Raw genomic sequence first — 22,618 nt, forward strand, 5'->3', positions numbered from 1 at the left:
TTTCATCCGTGTACAGGGAGAAGCAGCAGCAGCGGTGACCAGGATCGGCGCGGGGAGCGGAGTAAGTATATTACCTGTGAGGGGCCCGGCACATGGGGGGGCTGTTTGAGAAATTGGATAAACCCCTTTAAGAGATACTCCGTTATGCATGGTTGAGTCACATTATTATGACCACTTCCTACTTTCGACGTCGGCAGTGTGTAGCTCATGAAAGAAGTCACTTGTGCTGAGCTGGCTCGGTGGGTATACAAGGTGTGTGATAGGCTGTCTGCACACATATCCCTCGTTGCTGTCATGAGAAAAAAGGGTGGTTTATCTGAGTTGCAAAAAGGGATGATTATTGTCTTTTGGGTCAAGGATGGCAGCATTTCTGAAAACTGCGCAGTGTGAACACAGGCTGCTGTGGTGAAAGTGTATGTTGAGTTGAGAAATGGCGCCAGTCTGCGGAGCACTATATGCCATTGATGGGAAAGTGAATGTTGGTAACAAAGGTGCAGGAGTGAGGACCGACACTACAGTGGTGCAGCTCAACGCCAAAATGATCCAGGAGTCTACCAGACGTGTGTCTAAAACAACAGTTCTGCGAACCCTACTGCATGTGGGCCCCCGAAGCAGACGGATGGTCACTGCACCTCTGCTAATTAAGTTGTGTTGGTAAAAAGGGGCCTAAACCATCAGAGAACAAACACCCTACAACCATTGCTGGAAGAACACAAGCTGGTGGTGGCAGTGTTATGGTCTGCGGAATGTTTTCATGGCATTCTCTGGGCCCACTCATCCATGTGGAGGGCACTCTCAATAGATTTGGGTATGAATCCTCCATCCTTGCAGATCATGTACACCCATACATGCTGATTGTCTCCCTTGGGGTGGATGGGATCTTCCCACAAGACAATGCAACATTTCCTACGGCTAGAAATGTCTGACATTGGTTGGAAGAGCATGACCAAGACATCCAAGCACTACCCTAGTCCTCTAATTCCCCAGACTTGAATACCCCTTTAATTAATAATTAATACAATACATTGTAAACATACACTTTCTTTATTAACCCCTTCAGGACCCTGCCATTTTTCACCTTAAGGACCAGGCCATTTTTAGCAAATCTGACGTGCCACTTTATGTGGCAATAACTTTTAAAACACTTTTACTTATCCAGGCCATTCTGAGATTGTTTTCTCGTCACATATTGTACTTCATGACAATTATAAAATTGGGTACAAATATTTAATTTTTATTTATAAAAAAATTCAAAAAAATTCAAAAAATTAGCAAATTTACAGATTTCAATTTCTCAACTTTTATAATAGATAGTAATAACTCCAAAAATAGTTATTACTTTACATTTCCCATATGTCTACTTCATGTTTGTATCATTTTGTGAATGTCATTTTATTTTTTGGGGACGTTAGAAGGCTTAGAAGTTTAGAAGCAAATCTTGAAATGTTTCAGAAAATTTCAATAACAAAGCAAGAGTTAGCAACCAAACAAAACTCAAAATTTATTGCCCTGATTCTGTAGTTTACAAAAACAGCCCATATGTGGTCGTAAACTGCTGTACGGGCACACGGCAGGGTGAAGAAGGAAAAAAACGTCTTATGGTTTTTGGAAGGCAGATTTAGCTGGACTGTTTTTTTGACACCATGTCCCATTTGAATCCCCCCTGATGCACCCTAGAGTAGAAATTTCAAAAAAATTACCCCATTTTGGAAACTACGGGATAAGGTGGCAGTTTTATTGCTACTATTTTAGGGTACATAAAATTTTGGTTGCTTTATATTGTTTGGTTTTGTTGGTTGTTTTGGCACCATTTTTATTTTTTGTTATTTACAATGTTCATCTAACAGGTTAGATCATGTGGTATATTTATAGAGCAGGTTGTTACGGATGCGACAATTTGTTTCAGTTTTACATAATAAAGCATTTTTGAAAAGTATTATTTTTTTAGTGTCTCCATTTTCTGAAAGCCATAGTTTTTTGTTATTTTTTTGGGCGACTGTCTTATGTAGGGGCTCATTTTTTTCAGTATGAGATGATGGTTTGATTGGTAATATTTTAGGGTGCATATGATTTTGATTGCTTGGTATTACACTTTTTGTGATGTAAGGTGAAAAAAAATGGCTTTTTTGTCACAGTTTCAAATATTTTTTTATTTTACGGTGTTCACCTGAGGGGTTAGGTCATGTGGTATTTTTATAGAGCAGGTTTTTTCGGACGCGGTGATACCTAATATGTATACTTCTTTTTTTTTTTTTTTTTTTTTTTACATTTAACACAATAATATCCTTTTTGAAACAAAAAAAAAATCATCTTTTAGTGTCTCCATATTCTGAAAGCCATAGTTTCTTAATTTTTTGGGCTATTGTTTTAGGTTATCATTTTTTGCGTGATCAGATGATGGTTTGATTGGTATGATTTTGGGGTGCGTATGACTTTTTGATCGCTTGCTATTACACTTTTTGTGATGTAAGGTGACAAAAAAATTGCCTTTTTGACACCGTTTTTGCTTTTTTACGGTGTTCATCTGAGGGGTTAGGTCATGTGGTATTTTTATAGAGCAGGTTTTTATGGAAGCGGCAATACCTAATATGTCTACTTATTTTTTTCCATTTAACACAATAATATAATTTTTGAAACAAAAAAAATCATGTTTTAGTGTCTCTATAGTCTGAGAGCCATAGTTTTTTTTATTTTTTGGGAAATTGTCTTAGGTAGGGGGATCATTTTTTGCGGGATGAGGTGACAGTTAGATACTATTTTGGGGGGAATACGCCTTTTTGATCGCTTGGTGTTGCACTTTTAGTGATGTAAGGTGACAAAAAATGTTTTTTTTTAGCAAAGTTTTTATTAAAAAAATTAAGGTGTTCATCTGAGGGGTTAGGTCATGTGATATTTTTGTACAGCAGGTCATTACGGATGTGGCAATACCTAATATGTATACTTTTTTTATTTACTTAAAGGGAACCTGTCACCGGGATTGTGTGTATAGAGCTGAGGACATGGGTTGCTAGATGGCCGCTAGCACATCCGCAATACCCAGTCCCCATAGCTCTGTGTGCTTTTATTGTGTAAAAAACCCGATTTGATACATATGCAAATTAACCTGAGATGAGTCCTGTATGTGAGATGAGTCAGGGACAGGACTCATCTCAGGAAATTTGCATATGTATCAAATTGTTTTTTTTACACAATAAAAGCACACAGAGCTATGGGGACTGGGTATTGCGGATGTGCTAGCGGCCATCTAGCAACCCATGTCCTCCGCTCTATACCCAAAATCCTGGTGACAGGTTCCCTTTAAGTTTTACACAATATTATCATTTTTGAAACAAAAAGAAATCATGTTTTAGTGTCTCCATAGTCTGAGAGCCATAGTTTATTTTATTTTTTGGGCGATTGTCTTAGGTAGGATATCATTTTTTGCAGGATGAGAAGACTGTTTGATTGGCACTATTTTGGGGTGCATATGACTTTTTGATTGCTTGCTATTACTCTTTTTGTGAAGTAAGGTGACAAAAATTGCTTTTTTGACACAGTTTTTATTTTATTTTTTTGCCGGTGTTCACCTATGGGGTTAGGTCATGTGATATTTTTATACAGCAGGTTCTTATGGATGCGGCGAGGGGTTTTTCATTGGCAAAAATGGGTTAATGTCACCAACCAATGGAACAGACTATTTTAAAAAATTTCGGTTCCTGTCAACTATGCAGAGCAGGGGTTTATTCATGGCAAAACTGTGTTCATGTCACCCACCAATTGAACAGACTATTTTACAAAAATTAGGTCCCTGTCACCTATGCAGAGCAGGGGTTTGTATACAGCAAAATTGGTCAAATGTCACCTGACAATCTAACAGCCGATTTTTTTAAATTTAGGTCCCTGTCACCTATGCAGAGCAGGGGTTTATTTACGGCAAAAATTGTAAAATGTCACCCAAGAATGTAACAGACACTTTTGCCCCCTGCTTCCTCTTTTGCTGTGCTGGTGCCTCTGTGCGACCACCGCCTCTTCCTCCGAACTAGACAGGTCACTCGCATGACCTTGATTCCATGTGGGGTCTAGTACCTCATCATCCTCCACACACTCTTTACCCCTGCCCTCCTTGTCGGTCTGCAGCCTTTCAAAAAGTGCCATTAAATCGCCAAACACCAAACTCAAACTTTTACTGAAAAGTTCGGGTTCGGGTCCAGGGTCCAAAAATCCTAAAGTTCGGTACGAACCCGAACTTTACAGTTAAGGTTCGCTAAACCTCAGCGGGGAGCACACGGCTGGTGCCCACATATTGCGGACCCGCTGTTTGCGGGCTGCAATACGGCCACGGCTGGGCAACGGCCGCGTGCATGAGGCCTAAGTTATCAACTGGAATATGACAAATAAAAAAGAATATTGTCTAAATAGTTTTAGACTAAATAGAAGTTTAAAGGAAGCTGATAACAGTTCATTTAGATTCTGCATCCCACTCAGGGAGCTGTGGGCAAACAATGGACCTGTTTTCTAGCAAGCAACAAAATATCAAATTCCTTTACAGCATGGCTACACTGAGCATGGTGCAGGAAAGCCGCGCGACTTGTCTGCAACTTCCTGTCACACAACTATTTTAGAACTTTGTTTTGGCTGTGAAAACACAATAAGGGTTCATGCACACGACCGTGTGTTGCCCATGACCGTATTGCGGGTCCGCAATACACAGGGCACAGGCTATGTGCAGCCCGCATCATGGATGTGGACCCATTTACTTGAACGGGTCCGCAATCACGGAGATGCGGTGCGTAACGGAGGCACGGAACCCCATGGAAACACTACAAACATGTCCTTTCTTTTTTGGCAAGCGCCCGACTGTATAGGGAGGGTGCTTAGGGACTGATGGTCCTCCTCCCCCCCCATTCCCCCTTTAGGACATTCTGGGAGCTGGCCCCGTTATTTAAGGTTTAAGTAGTGGTGGATTAGGACGGCCATTAAGGGGTTAATTCTCTGGTGGAATCTCCTTAGACAGGATGGGGGCGGTGCAGGAATCCTGAAGGTACATATACCCCTCCCCCTGCTCCAGCACTTCCTCTTGCACGTGGAAGCAAAGATTGTAGAGGTATGCTCCCTCTTTGCTCTGTCCACTCCGAGTTTCCGCGGGAGTTGCGGCCTCTTGGCCTCCCGGCGAGTTGCATGTGGGGGGTGAGGGTTGGCCGGCTCATTTGTGAGCGTTACCGGCCTTCCCTGGCCCCCTCCCCCCCCCTGCTCCTATTCATGGTTCTGGCCGGGAGCTGCCGCATCGTGCGTGCAGCCCCGGCACTTAAGCGATGGGGTCGGCGGTGATCCCCGCCCCCTCCCCGCTCCCTGCTCTGCGTCCATTTTACTGAACTTGCCGGGAGCTGCCGCATCATGCGAGCAGCCCCGGCGCTTAGGCAGTGGTGCCGTCGGTGACTTCCGAGCCCCCCCACCCTCCCCGCTCCATTTAACAGGCATGGCCAGTAGCTGCCGCACTATGCGAGCAGCCTCACCGCCTAAGCGAGGGACCTGCGATCCGCACGGCACCCCCATTCCTTTCCCCCTCTACATTGCAGTCCTGATCTGACCTGCGTCCCTCTATGGATCGACCTGTAAGGTCTCGCAGCGCCGCACTGTATCCCTGCCCCCCCCCCTTTTTAGCGCCTACACATCGCCTTTGGCTGACTATTTTATGATCGGTGGTGGGGGCATAGGGAGTTTTTTCGCCCCCAACACCAGAGCATCCCTTACCGCCCCCTGCCCCTTTCCCTCCCACTAGTGGGGCTCATGGGGTTCTGTACACATGAACTGTTTATGTGGCCCCCTGGGACCAAGGACCGGCTCCAGCACTGGTGATGAGCGGCAGGGGCAATATTCAAATTCGCGATATTTCGCGAATGTTTGGGCGAATATTCGCCATATATTCGCGAATTCATGATCTCCAGGCATTATTTTCTTGATTTGCAAAAATTCGCAAAAATGCGCATTTAAATATTCGCATAAAATTTCGCATAAAAATTCGCATGAACTGGTATTTTCCCAAAAATCGAATATTCGCAATTACGAATATATTTTGCGATATTCGAAATATTCGCTAATTCTCGAAGTGCCGATATTCACGATTAAAATTTGCAATTCGAATATTTGTGCGCAACACTATCCAGCCCTAGCACCGCCCCTTACTGTAGCCGGGGTTGCTGTGTAGCTTCTCCCTTTCCATTCATAATTGTGCCACATATTTCATATTGCCTGTACAGCGGATTACTGATGCAGATTTATTAATTAGTGCCCTCCTAAACCATGGGGCACTATGGGTCTCAGGTTTTGCCTGTTTGTATCTCCCAACCCCAGGAGCAGGGGTTGCTTTGTGTTTTTTCCTCCTTCGCAGGTGTCAGACCCAGTTCCTTCAGGCGGCGCTCACCGTCGTCTTCTGATGGTATGTCGGGTGCGTCTGAGGAGTCTGGTCTGATTTTGCATTCGGAACCGTAAGAGGCAGGTGCCTACCATCTATTCGGCCTGGTCACTGTAGTGGCCCTTTGGGTTGCAGTTCCTGTACATGCTACTTCGGTGGCGCCGTCCCTGATTACACTACGCCTGGTGAGTACCGGTGCACGCTTGGATGCGTGCACCCTAAAAAAAAAATAAAAAAAAAAAAAAAAAAATAAAATAAATTAAAAAATAAAATAAAATACAATAAATTAAATAAATGAATAAATAAAAAAAATTAAAAAAATAAATAAATAAATTTCCCTGAGTAATTCTTTAATATCAGCATTACGTGATTTCATGTGGACGTTTTGAGGTTTATAACTCTGGTATTCCTTTTAGCTTCCTACTTTATAGCGTTACAGTATATAGCGATACGATAAAAAAGAAAGAAAGAAAGGAATTAGTTAAATAAAATATAGTTAAATTAGTTTGTTACCTAGGGGATGGGGTTGGGAGTTTAGGAACTTTAGTTCTGTATCCTCTCGCGTATCTCGTACGCCGTATGCTCATTCTATAGATGGTGTGCTATGGGTTTTAATTTGTGATATATAGTGTCGCGTATGTTTGTACTCTAGGCGCTCTTCTGGCTGTGTGGGTAAATGCTTAGGGTAGATAGAGCTATAGCTCACTGTCGAGACACCTGTTTTGCGTGCAGTGTTCTTGGGTTCAATACCCCATATAGGCTATTAATAAAGGTTATATTTGGCGAGCTGGTAGCTCGAACTTTCAGGCTTTCTTAATTCAAACCGCTTTGAGCCTCAAAAAAAAAAAAAAAAAAAAAAAAATGAATAAATAAAAAAAAAAAAATAAAGAAAATTTTACTTGTTTTCACGTTGGTTCACCAGCGGTTACTTGTTATGTACGGGGAGTTATTCTATACTGTGGTGTGTAGATTTTTACTATTGGCCGGGGTTCATTTCCGGTTATTTGTTTACCCACGATACAAGGGGTTTTATTTTGCTGATTATGGCTAGGTGCTTCTTTAGCCATCGGTATAGTGACCCTCCTTGTGTATAGCTCCCACTGGTCCATTCCCGGTAGATGGGTATATATATATATATATATATATATATATATATATATATATAGAAAAGGAAAGTCTGCAGCACTCCTTTAAGTAAAAAAGTGAAATTTATTCACACATGTCAGACAACGTTTCGGTCCTCTCACAGGACCTTTTTCAAGTCATGACTTGACTTGAAAAAGGTCCTGTGAGAGGACCGAAACGTTGTCTGACATGTGTGAATAAATTTCACTTTTTTACTTAAAGGAGTGCTGCGGACTTTCCTTTTCTACTGAATTTGTCCCATATCGAGGGACCACCGCGGGCACCTGCACTATTATATCTGCACTGAAGGGAGTGCTGCCTGAATCTTTCTATGGATATATATATATATATATATATATATATATATATATATATATATATATATATATATAAATCCGGAAGAATGAGCGGCACTCCAATAGTAGAAAAAACAAGTGAACCTTTATTCACCCAGGTGCAACGTTTCGGCTCAGCTCTTGAGCCTTTTTCAAGCATAAAAAAAGGCTCAAGAGCAGAGCCGAAACGTTGCACCTGGGTGAATAAAGGTTCACTTGTTTTTTCTACTATTGGAGTGCCGCTCACTCTTCCGGATTTACTAATTGGGGTAAGAAGCCTATTCCCCCAGGGACGTGCACCCTACCTTTTGCAACCATATTGAAAACACCAGTGCCGCCATTTTTTCTTGAACTATATATATATATATATATATATATATATATATATATATATATATATATATATAAAGAAAAAAATAATAATAATAATTTATATATATAATAATAATTAAATAAATGATGATGATTAAAAAATAAAATTATATATGAATAAAAAATAAAAAAATGTAAAGAAAAATAAACAAATAATATTAATAATAATAATGAGAATGATGAATAAATTGGAATGAGATGGAGTATGGTATAGATATACAAGGGATGACATAATATGCGGTGGTATTTCGCATATTCCGTAATAATGTAATGAAAATAGTATATTTGGTTCCTTTCCTGTGTAAGTAGTGCTCCCTGTTGGGCTCCTACCTTTGGCACTATGCCGTGTGTATTAAAAAAAAAAAATTAAAAATGGAAATTAAAAATTAAATATATGATACTAATAATAATTATTTAATCTGTTCTAGTTGTGCTTTCAATACTGTCATATGTGGCATGGTTATTCATATATACTGGGGCAAAAAAAATAAAAAAAATAATAATAAAGTAAATAAATAAATGAAAGGAATGGAAAATTGTCCCTCTTGTGTAGTGGTTCCATAATTGCTGCTGGTATCCCAGGGCGGTGTTTGGATCCTGGCAGAAACATTCAGTAATAGAGATGACTTTGTATATTTACTATTTTCTAAGCTCTGGGCTATGATGAGTTCGGACTCTCTCACAAATTTTTGCTTGCTTGTATTTCAATTGCCTCAGGTCCAGTGTTATAGGAGTTGCAGTTCGGTGGGTTTCAGTAGGGGCGAATCCAAGGGGGATACCCGCGATGTGTGCGGTACAGGAGGCCTTATTCTAGTGCAGCTGTGTTGTGGGGCTCGGCGGTATTGGGCGCAGCGATTCAGGGTTTGTACGCGGCCCCGCTGCCTCTATTTGAGTATTTACTTTGGTAGGTCATGTTTCGCCTCCTTCAGCCTTTGTTTTGCCTTATTGCTATTTCGTCCAAGATGTTTGTCCTTTCATTCTAGGCCGCACAGCGTTTGGTTTATCCCTGGTTTTTATGGGGTAATAGGTTTTTATTGGGCTTCGGCCCCGGCTATACAGTACGATCCAGCGAACCTAGGTGGTGTGTACCTCCTCTCCCGCCCGGTTTCGACGGTTTGTTGGTTATTCGGTTGTGACTTTACTATGGTGAGGCTTCAATTCCTTTTCCTCAGCGTGGTTTTTTCCTCTGTGGTTTTACATTTCAAAAACTAAATAAATGAGGACGATGACAATATATAACTAATTGATACATAATTAGAAGGTGAGAATAATAAAAAATAAAAAATAATAAAAAATAAAATCATTTGTATGGGATAGAGGTATTCTGTGGCTAGTTATATGTTCGATCCTCTGAGTGGTGGCTGCTCAGGCTAATTGTTTTTTCTTTCAGGTCGTGGTGTTCGGCGGTTTGCTGGTTGGCCTTTCGGTTATCTTCCGTGGGTTCGGAGAGAGGACCTCGGCCCGGTGGGCGTTTTTGGTTATCGAGAGGTGGAAGTTTCTGGAACGGGATCCGGGATTCCAGGTGGTTGGTATAGAGTTGTGCCAGGGGCGCGGTGATGCTGGAGACCCAGTTGAGATATTTCCCTGGCCTATTCCGTAGCTTTGGACATCATTGGTTCTCACATACAATACTAAGGTATCGATCATGGGGTGGTGGTTGTCACCGTTTCGGATGTTGCAACTATATAGTGTAGTGCTTACAGCTGGATCAACGACCTCTCTAACCTTCTTTTTCCGTACGCAGGGGATCTCCTCTTTTAGTGGCTCAGTCCTGTGGGTAGATTTATGGGAGTTTGTGTTGCTTCTTCTGAACCCTCTCCAGCTTCGGTATGTCTGCTTGTTTACGGGACACCAGAACTGTACACTGTCCTTCATGGTGGTTTGGCTAGTATTTTATATAGGGGTTGGGTTATGTTCTCCTCACGGGTTTCTATCCCCCGTTTCATCAACCGGTTTTCTTATTGGCATTGGTTTTTGATGGTACATGTTGGCGTTTTGTATTTTAGTTGGTAATTCCTTTTCCGGCTGTATGAAGGTTTTAAACAGACCCTGTTCCGCTGGGTGGTGGTCGGAGCCCCGCTTGGAGAACGGGTCTCCTCCGTGGCGGCATTTGAGTACAGCGGAGATATGGTGGGAGCAGATGGCGTGCTTGCCCGCTGGGAGTCCAGCTGTGGGCATACTGCTCTGATGATTACGGTTTAACTTGCCTGCTGGGAGTCCAGCGGTGGGCATATCGCTCTGATGATTACGGTTTAACTTGCCCGCTGGGAGTCCAGCGTTTGGCATACTGCTCTGATATTATGGTTTATTAAGGTTTGCCGCTTTAATAAAGAAGCTGTGGCCGATCACCATCCAGCAATAAAATGATACAGTTGTCTGTGTTGTTTGTTATGGGTCAAGGTGGAGTAAAGGGGCCAGAGATGATTAAAGGTGTTTTCCCCTTCCCATGTTTCCCTGAATACCGGCAGTCATGGAACGGACGGATGGGGACCTATTCAAGTTGAATGGGTCTGGATCCGTCCTAGCTGCCACTGGAACATTCTCCGTGCATTGGGGACCGCAAATTGCAGGCGAGTCTCGTGTTGTGTGTGACTTCCATTAATGGAGGAAAAGTTATGCACAACTTGTGACAAGTGACACAAAATCCCACATGTCTGGATTTTTTATTTTTTTTAAGTTGTGTCGCAGTTTCAGAATCTTGCGCTTTGCATTGCGACACCATTGTGATATGTTGCCGTGTAGTTGTACCCTTAATCCAGCATTTGATAATCAGTCCTAGCTCTTAGGAGAGGTCTTGATATCCCCTGTGCCACAGTAGGATGCACCACATTGATGAAAAGGCACAGGCCTCATCATAAATTAGGCATATCCTCCGGCAGTTTGTGAGCCTAAACAGAAATCTATGGTAGCTCTGAGCCGCCGTAGATTCCTGGCTTCATTTGCGCTAGAAAACGAGTGTAACTGAAGATAAATTTGTCTCTGCTTTTGGTCACACCCTTTTTTGGAAAAGTGGCAATGGCGGTGCGTAACAGAGGCACTTGCGACTTTTTTTTCCAACAAATCGCATTTAAAAAGTCACAAACAGCAGCTTGCTACTTTTTAAAGCCACTTTTCTGGCGCAAGGCACATTATAAATCTCCCCCTGTGTATTTTGGGGTGAGCGGAGAATTGGATAACCTGAAACTAGCCTGCACAAATACGGCCGCGCTGCCCACAGTAACAACAAGCCAAGTTCTGTCTGATCCTAGTCTTAAGGAACGAGCTGATTATATAATACAGGAAAATTACATTTAAAATGAACAGATTTCATAAGAAACTGGTGCAAAATAATATCTGGAAAATCTCAGCTTTTATCACTTCCATAGTCACAGAATAATAATCGGGTCGGCTGTTTCATTTATCACTGTTCATACTGGAAAGACAATATTTAAAGAGGTTCTGCAGTTTGTTTAAACTGATGATCTATCCTCTGGATAGATCATCAGCATCTAATCGGCGGGGCTTCGACACCCGGGACCCCTGCCTTCTCACTGTTTACCGCAGGCCCAGTGACGTCATGACTAGTATCAACTGGCCTGGGAGCGGCTAAGCTCTATTCAATTGAATGGAGCTTAGCCCCACCCAGACCATTGATACTAGTCGTGACGTCACTGGGCCTGCGGTAAACAGTGAGAAGGCGGGGGTCCCGGGTGTCGAAGCCCCGCCGATTAGATGCTGATGATCTATCCAGAGGATAGATCATCAGTTTAAACAAACTGCAGAACCTCTTTAATAATATTCATATTGTTCATACTTTACTCTGTTTAGATCTAGATATTTGTATTTTATCAATAATAATCATTAGTGTTGAGTGAAGTTAATTAATTGACTTCCTTCCAATTTTAAGTAAAAAATTGATTCGTATTGGTTCGTCGAAATTCCTCACATATCTCATCCATTTGCTCACGGAGAGGCCGTCGTGCCCATATTGATTGAAGAAACCGCGCTGACAAGGCACAGTAACGTCATCAGTGATGACGTCACCGTGCCCGGGCAGCGTAATGACGAGCAAGATTTTGCGTGTTTTCTTCAATAAAGATGGCTGCAATGGCCTCTTCACAAGCAAATGGATGAGGTGAGTTTTTTGTTTTTTTTAAACGGATTAACCCCTGAAAGGCCTCCATTTTAACATCAGATACCACAATCAGCGATAAACGCGGCATCTGAGGGGTTCAATGGCGGGGGGCGGAGCGATTGCTGTTCCCCATCATTGTGCCCACAACTTACTAAGGAACGTGATTCATGACAAAGTAACAAATGGAATTTCTTTGTAAAATTCAGGGAAGCAGCCGAGTCAAATTTTTCAAACCTTGGCTCATCATTAACTCCTTAAGGACGCGCGCCGTACATGTATGGCAGGCTGATCGGGTGGGTGCAGTCACTGATAGCCGGGCCCCTGCTGAATACACTGGCATTGGTGAAAACACTGATGTCGGCGTGTTAACCCCTTTTATGCCGCAGTCAAAGCTGATGCGGCATGCAGAGGGTTCGCGGAGGGTACGGAGTGTCCTCCTCTGCCTCATAGGGTCCCCGCGCTGCAGTGGCAGGGATCAGATGGCAGAGAAGGCAAGCCGGATGCCTTCCATAGGCATTGGGGCTTGCCTTCTATGGAAGCCTGTGAGATACAGCCCTTAGGCTGGGTCTCACAGACAGGCTGTGTCACTTTGCGGTTCTCCGTGACCTGGTCTGTCCCCCTCTCAGGCGGTATCATCTCCCAGTGGGTATTCAGGTCTGTTACGCCCTTGCATTCCGTGGTTGCTGGTTGCTAGGGACAACGTCCTGTACCACAGCTTCTCTGCTGTGGTTTTTTGTTTACCCCTCACCTGATTAGGTACCTCCCTGCTTGGTTCTGATGGGGTTAATCTCCCTTTTTGGGTTCTGGGTGTGTCCTATCAGGTGCGCTCGTTAGGCTGCTACTTCTGTCTTTGAGCGTTGAGGTTCTGGGCTCAGTCTGCATAGCTTGTGGTCAGCTTTGTTAATTCAGGCTGTCCCGTACCCTGCTATGTTTCTGCTCTTGCTATCCATGCCATGCCACGCCCTAAGGGTGTCTGTACCCTGCTATGTCTATATAGTTCTGCATTGTTGTCTTCTGTTCCGTTCCATGTCCTGTACCTCGCTATGCCTGTTCATGTTTCCATGCTATGTTCACATCATGATGGTTGCAGTCCTTGTTCATGACATGATGGCTGCGCTCCTAGACGCTTCCAGTCAGCTCCAGGTTCCACGATGGTTGCGTTCCTAGTCGGTTTTGGTTGATGTCATGATGGTTGCGTTCCTTGTTCATGACATCATGGCTGCGCTCCTAGGTGTCTCCAGTCGGTACCAGGTCCGCCTCCAAAAGGGGGCTCCATGAATTCCCCGGAGGGGGAATTCCCGTTCCAAGCGATGCCTTGTCCACGCCAGGCTCGCAATGCATCTCGGAAGTGGCCCCAGGACCTCCGGCACGTAACAGGCTGTCAGCATAAAAGCTGACAGCCAATGCATTACAATACAAGTTGTATTGTAATGCATTGCAGAAGGGATCAGACATATTGGGTATTGCCGTATCTGTAGCAACCGGCTCTACAAAAATATCACATGATCCACCCCCTCACTTGAACGCCATATTTGCTTCAAGTGTAATGTTTTATTGCAAAGGCGGGTTTCCAGTTGACATTGAAACTTTTTGGGCATATAGCCTTCCTTAGAATATTGGAATAGTTTACAAGATAAGGCAATAATTAGTGCCAGTGCAATAATTACAATAATAATGGTGATGTATATACAGTACAAGATATAGTGGATAGACATCAAAACTCAAGTGAGGAGTCCGGGTGGTCATAAGCGGAGTATAAAAAAGCACTGTTGGTGTTTCAATAAGGACTGCTTTGGTCCGTTGGATAGGAGTTCTGTGGCCCAGAAAGCGCTTGATGGGCCACAGAGCCCCTATCCAACGGACCAAAGCAGTCCCTATTGAAACACTAGCAGTGCGGCTCATCCAGGTAAGAATATTCACATCCCCCATATCGCCAGCATGGTCTGTATCATGTTAACCCAAACCTGCTCTTAACTGCAGTACTTTACCCAACATGTCTATACCCCATGTTCCATTATGCCTAATATATCAATTGTGTTTCATATAAGTATAAGCTTTTTGTGCTATCAGCATTTAATAACTATACGAATGAGTGTCTCCAATGTGCCAGTGTATTCCTGTCAATGTGTGTAATGCTATTTCCTTAATATATGGTCCTACTGTATTTCGGCATTCTCCTACCACCCTGATTTACCTGAGGACATCATCCCTTGTGCATGGACATTTTCCAAGTGCTTTTTTATACTCAGCTTATGACCACCCGGGACTCCTCACTTGAGTTTTGATGTCTATCCACTATATCTTGTACTCTATATACATCACCATTATAATTGTAATTATTGCACTGACCGCCTATGCAATAAAACATTACACTTGAAGCAATTAAGTGGAATTCAGGAGTCTTTTCCAAAAACCATAAGGCGTTCCTTTCCTTCTGCGCCCTGCCGTGTGTCCATACAGCAGTTTATGACCACATATGGGGTGTTTCTGTAAACTACAAAATCAGGGTAATAAATATTTATTTTTGTTTGGCTGTTAACCCTTGCTTTGTTAGCGGAATTTTTTTTTATTAAAATGGAAAATCTGCAAAAAAAGTGAAATTCTGAAATGTCATCTTCTTGTGGAACACCTAAAGGGTTAACAAAGTTTGTAACATCAGTTTTGAATACCTTGAGGGGTGGAGTTTCTAAAATGGGGCCATTTATAGGTGGTTTCTATTATGTAAGCCTCACAAAGTGACTTCAGACCTGAACTGGTCCTTAAAAATTGGGTTTTGGAAATGTTCTTAAAAACATTTTAAGATTTGCTTCTCAACTTCTAAGCTTTCTAACGTCCCAAAAAAAGAAAATGTAATTTACAAAATGATCAACACATAAAGTAGATATATGGGAAATGTAAAGTAATCACTATTTTAGGAAGTATCACTATCTGTTTTAAAAGCAGAGAAATGTAAATTTTGAAAATTGAAAATTTTTCCAAGTTTTTGGTAAATTTTGGTATTTTTCATAAATAAAAATGAAATATTTTGAATCAAATTTACCACTGTCATAAAGTACAATATGTGATGAGAAAACAATCTCAGAATGGCTTGGATAAGTAAAAGCGTTTTAAAGTCATCACTACATAAAGTTACAAATGTGAGATTTGCAAAAAATGGCCTGGTGCTTAAGGTGAAAAATTGCAGAGTCCCGAAGAGGTTAATAATCAGTTAACGACTACAAAATAACAAAATGAACCAATTATGCATCTATCTATCTGTCTATCTATCTCTCTATTTATATCTATCTATTTATCTTTCTATCTATTTGTATATCTATCTATCTACCTGCACCTAGACCGTGTGACTGATGAACATGACATCACTGGGCTAGGAACAGGCCGTAGAGCTCACCAGAGCACCGCAGTCTCTTCAAACACCTGATTGGCAGGAGTGCCAGAGGTTGGATCTCCACGGATTAGATACCGATGACCTCTCCTGAGAATAGGAGATCATCATTGTACTCAGGCAAAACCCATTTAAATCTGGAAGAACCACTCAACAGCCTCTCTGAGAACCATTTACAAATTCAAGGAAGACATTAGCAGCTGTTTTAGTGGCTGTCGCTTTGGAAAAAAAATTCTAGTATCCCAATGATGAGAAATGATGAGATGATTAGGACTCCCAGTCCAGTGATCTCCTGAAATCTCTGGAAGAACCTGCCAAAAAGGGTGCATTTACAAAGGCAGAAAATTCAACATTAAGACTGAAAACTGACTATCCCTTTCTTGTGTGCCGCTGCGGAAGTAATGTGCTGTGGATTTCCTGTATGAGAATCTCTCCAATTCAATGGGAAACTGATTCTGCGGAGAAAACGCTGGAAAATCTGCAACATTTAATGACTTCACAATAACAAAATAAAAATGAAACAATTATCTATCTAATATCTATTTGTATCTATCTCATATCTATCTATCGATCTATTTATCTCATGTATCTATCTATCTATTATTTGTCTACCCGCAATGTGATGTAATAAGTCCTATTATATGTACAGATCTCATTCATTATCTCTCTCTCTGTTATCACTTACCTGGCTGTGAATGTAAGTCAGACACCAGCAGTTGAGGTTTTTGGAGATGACAGGTGTGTGCCTTGCTCCGCTGTCAGGCTGCTTTACTTTGCCCCTTTCCTGTCTGTATTTATAGTGCATCTCCCCTTGGTAACTGGCTGACACAATGGCCGTTTCATATAACTTGAGGAATGTGTCATTGTCATTGTGTGACTGTTGTCTACCTGCTGATTTTACATAGTTACATGGTACAGTTGAAAAGAAACACAAGTCTATCAAGCGTAACCAAGGAGAAGGTGGGGACGTGAAGGAAAGTGAAACCCAGACTTCTGCACATTTGCATAAGCATTAATGTTATTTTATTTAAAGGGAGTCTGTCACCACATTTTAGCATATTAGACCGATCAAATAGGGTTATGTGATCCACACAGAACATAAAAACGGTACCTTTGTTGTAGAAAACAGACTTTTCTTTTTGCCGAAAATGAACTTATAAGATTATGTTATGAGCCCTCTCAAGTGCCCAGGGCGGTCTCTCAATCCTCGGAGCCCCAGGCAGCACCTCCTAAACGGCTCATAACCCCGCCCTCCGTGCGCCTCTGCCCGCCCGTTTACTCCCCTCCCCTGTCCTTTTCCACTGTGGCTGTGCGGTCCAAATCGTAGCGGGCGCATGCGCAATGCGATGCCCGCTCCTGGCAGGGCATCGCAATACCTACTGCGCATGCGCCCGCTACGATTTGGACCGCACAGCGGCAGTGGAAAAGGACAGGGGAGGGGGAGTAAACGGGCGGGCAGAGGCGCACGGAGGGCGGGGTTATGAGCCGTTTAGGAGGTGCTGCCTGGGCCTCCGAGGATTGAGAGACCGCCCTGGGCACTTGAGAGGGCTCTGAACATAATCTTATGTTCATTTTCGGCAAAAAGAAAAGTCCGTTTTCTACAACAAAGCTACCGTTTTTATGTTCTGTGTGGATCACAAAACCCTTTTTGATAGGTCTAACATGCTAAAATGTGGTGACAGACTCCCTTTAAGCCTTTCTTTAAACTGTCCACTGTTCCTGCCGTGACCACGTCCTGAGGAAGTCTACGCCACAGATTCACATTTCTTACAGAAGCTTTGGCGCCTCTGGAGACTGAACTTTTTATTCTCCAATTGGAGGCAGTGCCCCCTTGTCTTTTGAGTGTAAAGGCAAAAGGGTAGAGCAGCATCAATGGACCTCACCGACCAATCACGGAATGCATCAGCTACAACAGGACCGCAGATCCGTAGCCTTCCACAGAACAGTAGAAAGAAGAGAGGTTACGGCAGCATCTCCGGTATATCTTTATTGAAGCCATGGCTTCAATAAAGGCTATACCGGAGATGCTGCCATAATCTCTCTTCTTCCCCTTGTCTTTTGAGGGGATTTTACATGGAACAGTTTTTCACCATATTTTTGTATGGCCCATTTATATATTTCTATAGGTTAATCATGTCCCCCCTTAGACGTCTCTTCTCAAGACTAAATAAATGGAGTTCTTTAAACTTTTCCTAATAACTAAGACCCTCCATGCCCCTTATCAGTTTAATCGCTCTACTTTGTACTCTCTCCAGCTCCAGAGCATCCTTTCTATGGACTGGTACCCAGAACTGAACTGCATATTCCAGATAAGACTGCACCAAAGCTTTGTAAAGTGGCAAAAGTACATCCTTGTCCCTACTAATAATACAGAGGGGGAATTATATATATACTAATAATACAGATGGAGGCCATTATAGATACTAATAATACAGGGGGGGCATTATATAATAATAATTCGGGGGGAATGATATATACTAATAATACAGAGGAGACCAATATTTATACTAATAATACAGAGCGGGGGGATTATATATACTAATAATACAAAAGAAGGCCATCATATATTCTATATAATACAGAAGGGGCCATTATATATACTAATAATACAGAGGGGGCCATTATATATACTAATAATACAGAGGGGGCCATAATATCTTCTAATAATATAGAGGGGGCCATTATATCTTCTAATAATACAGAGGGGCCATTATATATACTAATAATACAGAGGGGGCCATTATATATACTAATAATACAGAGGGGGCCATTATATATACTAATGATTCAGAGGGGGACTTATATAGGTTTACATAAATTCACAAATTGACAGGTATGCAACCCTATCATATAGCAAATAAATATTCCAGCAAAAACAAAAAAAATAGTTTTATTGAATATGCATTTTTTTTTTTAAAGGAAGGAAGGGGAAATAGCAAAATACAGTACAGACCAAAAGTTTGGACACACCTTCTCATTCTTTATTTTCATGACTATGAAAATTGTAGATTCACACTGAAGGCATCAAAACTATGAATTAACACATGTGGAATTATATACATAACAAAAAAGTGTGAAACAACTGAAAATATGTCATATTCTAGGTTCTTCAAATTAGCCACCTTTTGCTTTGATTACTGCTTTGCACAGTCTTGGCATTCTCTTGATGAGCTTCAGCGTCTGACAGCTGGCTTGTCGGAACTCTTAGCCCGCCAGCTTTTACCATACAAGCTGGTGGAGTCTGAGGCCTTAAAAAAATTTGTAGCTATTGGGAAACCGCAGTGGAAGGTACCCGGACGAAATTTATTTTCACAAAAGGCAATCCCCAACCTGTACTCTATTGTGAAAAAGGAAGTCATGGCATGTCTGGCACACAGTGTTGGGGCAAGGGTCCATCTGACCACTGATACCTGGTCTGCAAAGCACGGTCAGGGCAGGTATATCACCTACACTGCGCATTGGGTAAACCTGCTAACAGCTGCCAAGCATGGAATGCGTGGCTCTGCAGAGGAGTTGGTGACACCGCCACGACTTGCAGGCAGGCCTGCTGCCACCTCCTCTACTCCTCCTACTCCATCCTCTTTGCTAACCTCCTCGGCTGAGTCCTCTTCTGCTGCTGCGTCTTGCTCCACATCAACTGCACCCCCCCCAGTTCCGCAGGGGCTATTCCACATCCCGGATACGACAGTGTCACGCCGTCTTGGGGTTGACTTGCCTGAAAGCAGAGAGTCAAACGGGACCAGCACTCCTGTCCGCCCTGAACGCACAGGTGGATCAGTGGTCGACTCCGCACCAACTGGAGATCGGCAAAGTGGTGTGTGACAACGGAAGCAATTTGTTGGCGGCATTGAATTTGGGCAAGTTGACACATGTGCTGTGCATGGCACATGTGTGTAATCTGATCGTACAACGCTTTGTGCATAAGTACCCAGGCTTACAGGACGTCCTCAAGCAGGCCAGGAAGGTGTGTGGCCATATCAGGCGTTCCTACACAGCCATGGCACACTTTTCAGACATTCAGCGGCGAAACAACATGCCAGTGAGGCGCTTGATTTGCGACAGCCCGACACGTTGGAATTCAACACTCCTAATGTTCGACCGCCTGCTCCAACAAGAAAAAGCCGTCAATGAGTATTTGTATTACCGGAGTGCTAGGACAGCCTCTGCGGAGCTGGGATTTTTTTTGCCATGTTACTGGACGCTCATGCGTAATGCCTGTATGCTCATGCGTCCTTTTGAGAAGGTGAGAAACCTAGTCAGTCGCACCGAAGGAACGTGTCCTGCGAAGAGTGCTGGATCAGGCCGTAGATGAGCGTGAAGAGGAAGTGTTGTGGTCACCATCATCACCACCAGAAACAGCCCTATCAGCATTGCTTGCTGGACCTGCGGCAACGCTGGAAGAGGAGTCAGAGGAGGAATGTGGCTTTGAGGAGGAGGAAGACCAACCGCAGCAGGCGTCCCAGGGTGCTCGTTGTCACCTATCTGGTACCCATGGTGTTGTACGTAGCTGGGGGGGAAGAACAGACCTTCAGTAAGGACGAGGAACGGGACATGAGGAGCTTGGCATCCAACCTTGTGCAAATGGGGTCTTTCATGCTGTCGTGCCTGTTTTGGGACCCTCGTATAAAAAGGCTGAAAGAGAACGACCTGTACTGGGTGGCCACACTACTAGACCCCCGGTATAAGCAGAAAGTGGATGAAATGTTACCGAATTACCGGAAGTCGGAAAAGATGCAGCATTTTCAAAATAAATTAAAAAGTATGCTTTACACAGCGTATAAGGGTAATGTCACAGCACAACGGGAATCTAACAGGGGGAGGTGAAAGTAATCCTCCTCCTACCACGACCACGCCGGCAAGGACAGGACGCTTTACAGATGTGTTGTTGATGGAGGACATGCAGAGGTTTTTAAGTCCTACGCATCGCCACAGCCCTTCGGGGTCCACCCTCAGAGAACGACTCGACCGACAGGTAGCAGACTATCTCGCCTTAACTGCAGATATTGACACTCTGAGGAGCGATGAACCCCTTGACTACTCGGTGTGCAGGCTTGACCTGTGGCCTGAGCTATTCCAATTTGCGATAGAACTTCTGACCTGCCCTTCTTCAAGTGTCCTGTCAGAAAGGACCTTCAGTGCAGCAGGAGGTATTGTCACTGAATAAAGAAGTCGTCTAGGTCAAAAAAGTCTAGATTACCTCACCTTTATTAAGATATATGAGGGATGGATCCCGAAGGGCCTGACAGTGGGCGATACATTCGACTAAAAAAGGCCTGATGAGATGAGCTGCCTTGGGCTAAAAATGGTCCACACGCTGCTGTATTATATCTCTGAATGCCGGATGACTTGCATGACTTATCCGCCACCAACTAGGGTTCAAGCCGCAATGTTTTAGAGCACTTTCTGCCTGGGAAACATACATTTTTCTGTAGCATCGGCTGCAACAATACCTAATTGTTCAAGTATGTGTACATGCCTAATTTTCTGGCCACTGGTGCTGCACTGTGGCTGCAAAAACCAAACAAAAAAAAAAGGCACATACATGTGTCAATTCCCCTTCGTGATCGTTACCTTGTTGTGGTGAAGGGGCTTGCGTATCACAATGAAGCGACCACCTCTATGAGTGTGTTGGCAATGGCAATGTTGGCACACCCCAGATGATAAGGTCGTTGCTTCATTGTGAACAGACCAAAAGCTGGATAATTTTGCATAGAAAAAACATAAATTTTCTTTGTGATCATCTGAGGTGATCATTAAAGCCTACTAGGCCAACAATGGGCCCACACTGCAGAATCATTGTTTACTGGGTCACTTAACTGTCACTGAACTACCTCAGCACGACCATAGGCTTTGAAAAACCCCCATCAGCTGCAATCTCCCAAACGTGCGCACGAGCACAGTCATCACTACACCAAGATTGACGCATAGAGGAATACAATTTATGTCATGAGTGTGTCAACTATTGACAACTCTTTGCGGTTGTCTAAAATCTATTCCATACACGTCCCCTGATAGGGGATGTAACAGGGATTAAACTGATAGGAATAGTACTACTTAACACACCACTCATATCTGGTGGCACAGTACATTGCACGGCGCACGCGCACTGACCCAAATCGGAAGTAGCAGGACCAACCAAGCATCTTTTTCCATCTCCCGGTTCCTAAAATATATTCCATACACGTCCCCTGATAGGGGACATAACAGGGATTAAACTGATAGGAATAGTACTACTTAAACACACCACTCATATCTGGTGGCACAGTACATTGCAAGCCGTACGCGCAGTGCCCCAAATTGGAAGTAAGAGGCCCGACCAAGCATCTTTTTCCATCTCCCGGTTCCTAAAATCTATTCCATACACCGCCCCCTGATAGGGTACAAAACAGAGATTAAACTGGTAAGAACAGGGTTTTTAGATTTAATAAAAAGAGGACAGCCTCTGCGGAGCTGGGTATTTTTTGGCCGAGTTACTGAACGCTCAAGCACAATGGCTGTAGGCTCATGCGTCCTTTTGCGGAGGTGACAAACCTGGTCAGTCAAACCCAAGGCAACATCATCGACCTCATCCCATATGCATTTTTTTCTGGAATGTGCCCTGCAAAGAGTGCTGGATCAGGCCGTAGATGAGCATGAAGAGGAAGAGTTGTGGTCACCATCACCACCAGAAGCAGCCTTGTCGTTGTCGATTGCTGAATCTGCAGCAACGCAGAGAGAGGAGTCTGAAGAAGAGGAGTCAGAGGAGGAAGGTGGCTTTGAGGAGGTGGAAGACCAAACACCGCAGGCGTCCCAGGGGGCTTGTTGTCACCTTTAGGGGACCCTTGGTGTTGTACGTGGCTGGGTGGAGGAGGAGACCTTTAATGACATCAGTGAGGAAAAGGAACGGGACATGGCTA

General features: G+C 43.3%; 1 protein-coding gene across 1 annotated transcript in view; it reads right to left on the reverse strand.

Annotated features, from left to right (window-relative positions):
• LOC122939295 (fibrocystin-L-like) overlaps positions 1–9,136 on the reverse strand; it is a gene marked incomplete at its 3' end in the record, with an annotated part of 171,561 nt that extends 162,425 nt beyond the window's left edge. The window contains exon 1 of the mRNA XM_044295366.1: positions 9,124–9,136. Within this exon, the coding sequence (XP_044151301.1) occupies positions 9,124–9,136 (13 nt within the window). The remainder of the gene's footprint in view (positions 1–9,123) is intronic.
• Between the last annotated feature and the right edge of the window lie 13,482 nt (positions 9,137–22,618).

Source organism: Bufo gargarizans, chromosome 5 (genome assembly GCF_014858855.1).
Source record: "Bufo gargarizans isolate SCDJY-AF-19 chromosome 5, ASM1485885v1, whole genome shotgun sequence".
In the NCBI taxonomy this organism is placed as follows: Eukaryota; Metazoa; Chordata; class Amphibia; order Anura; family Bufonidae; genus Bufo; species Bufo gargarizans.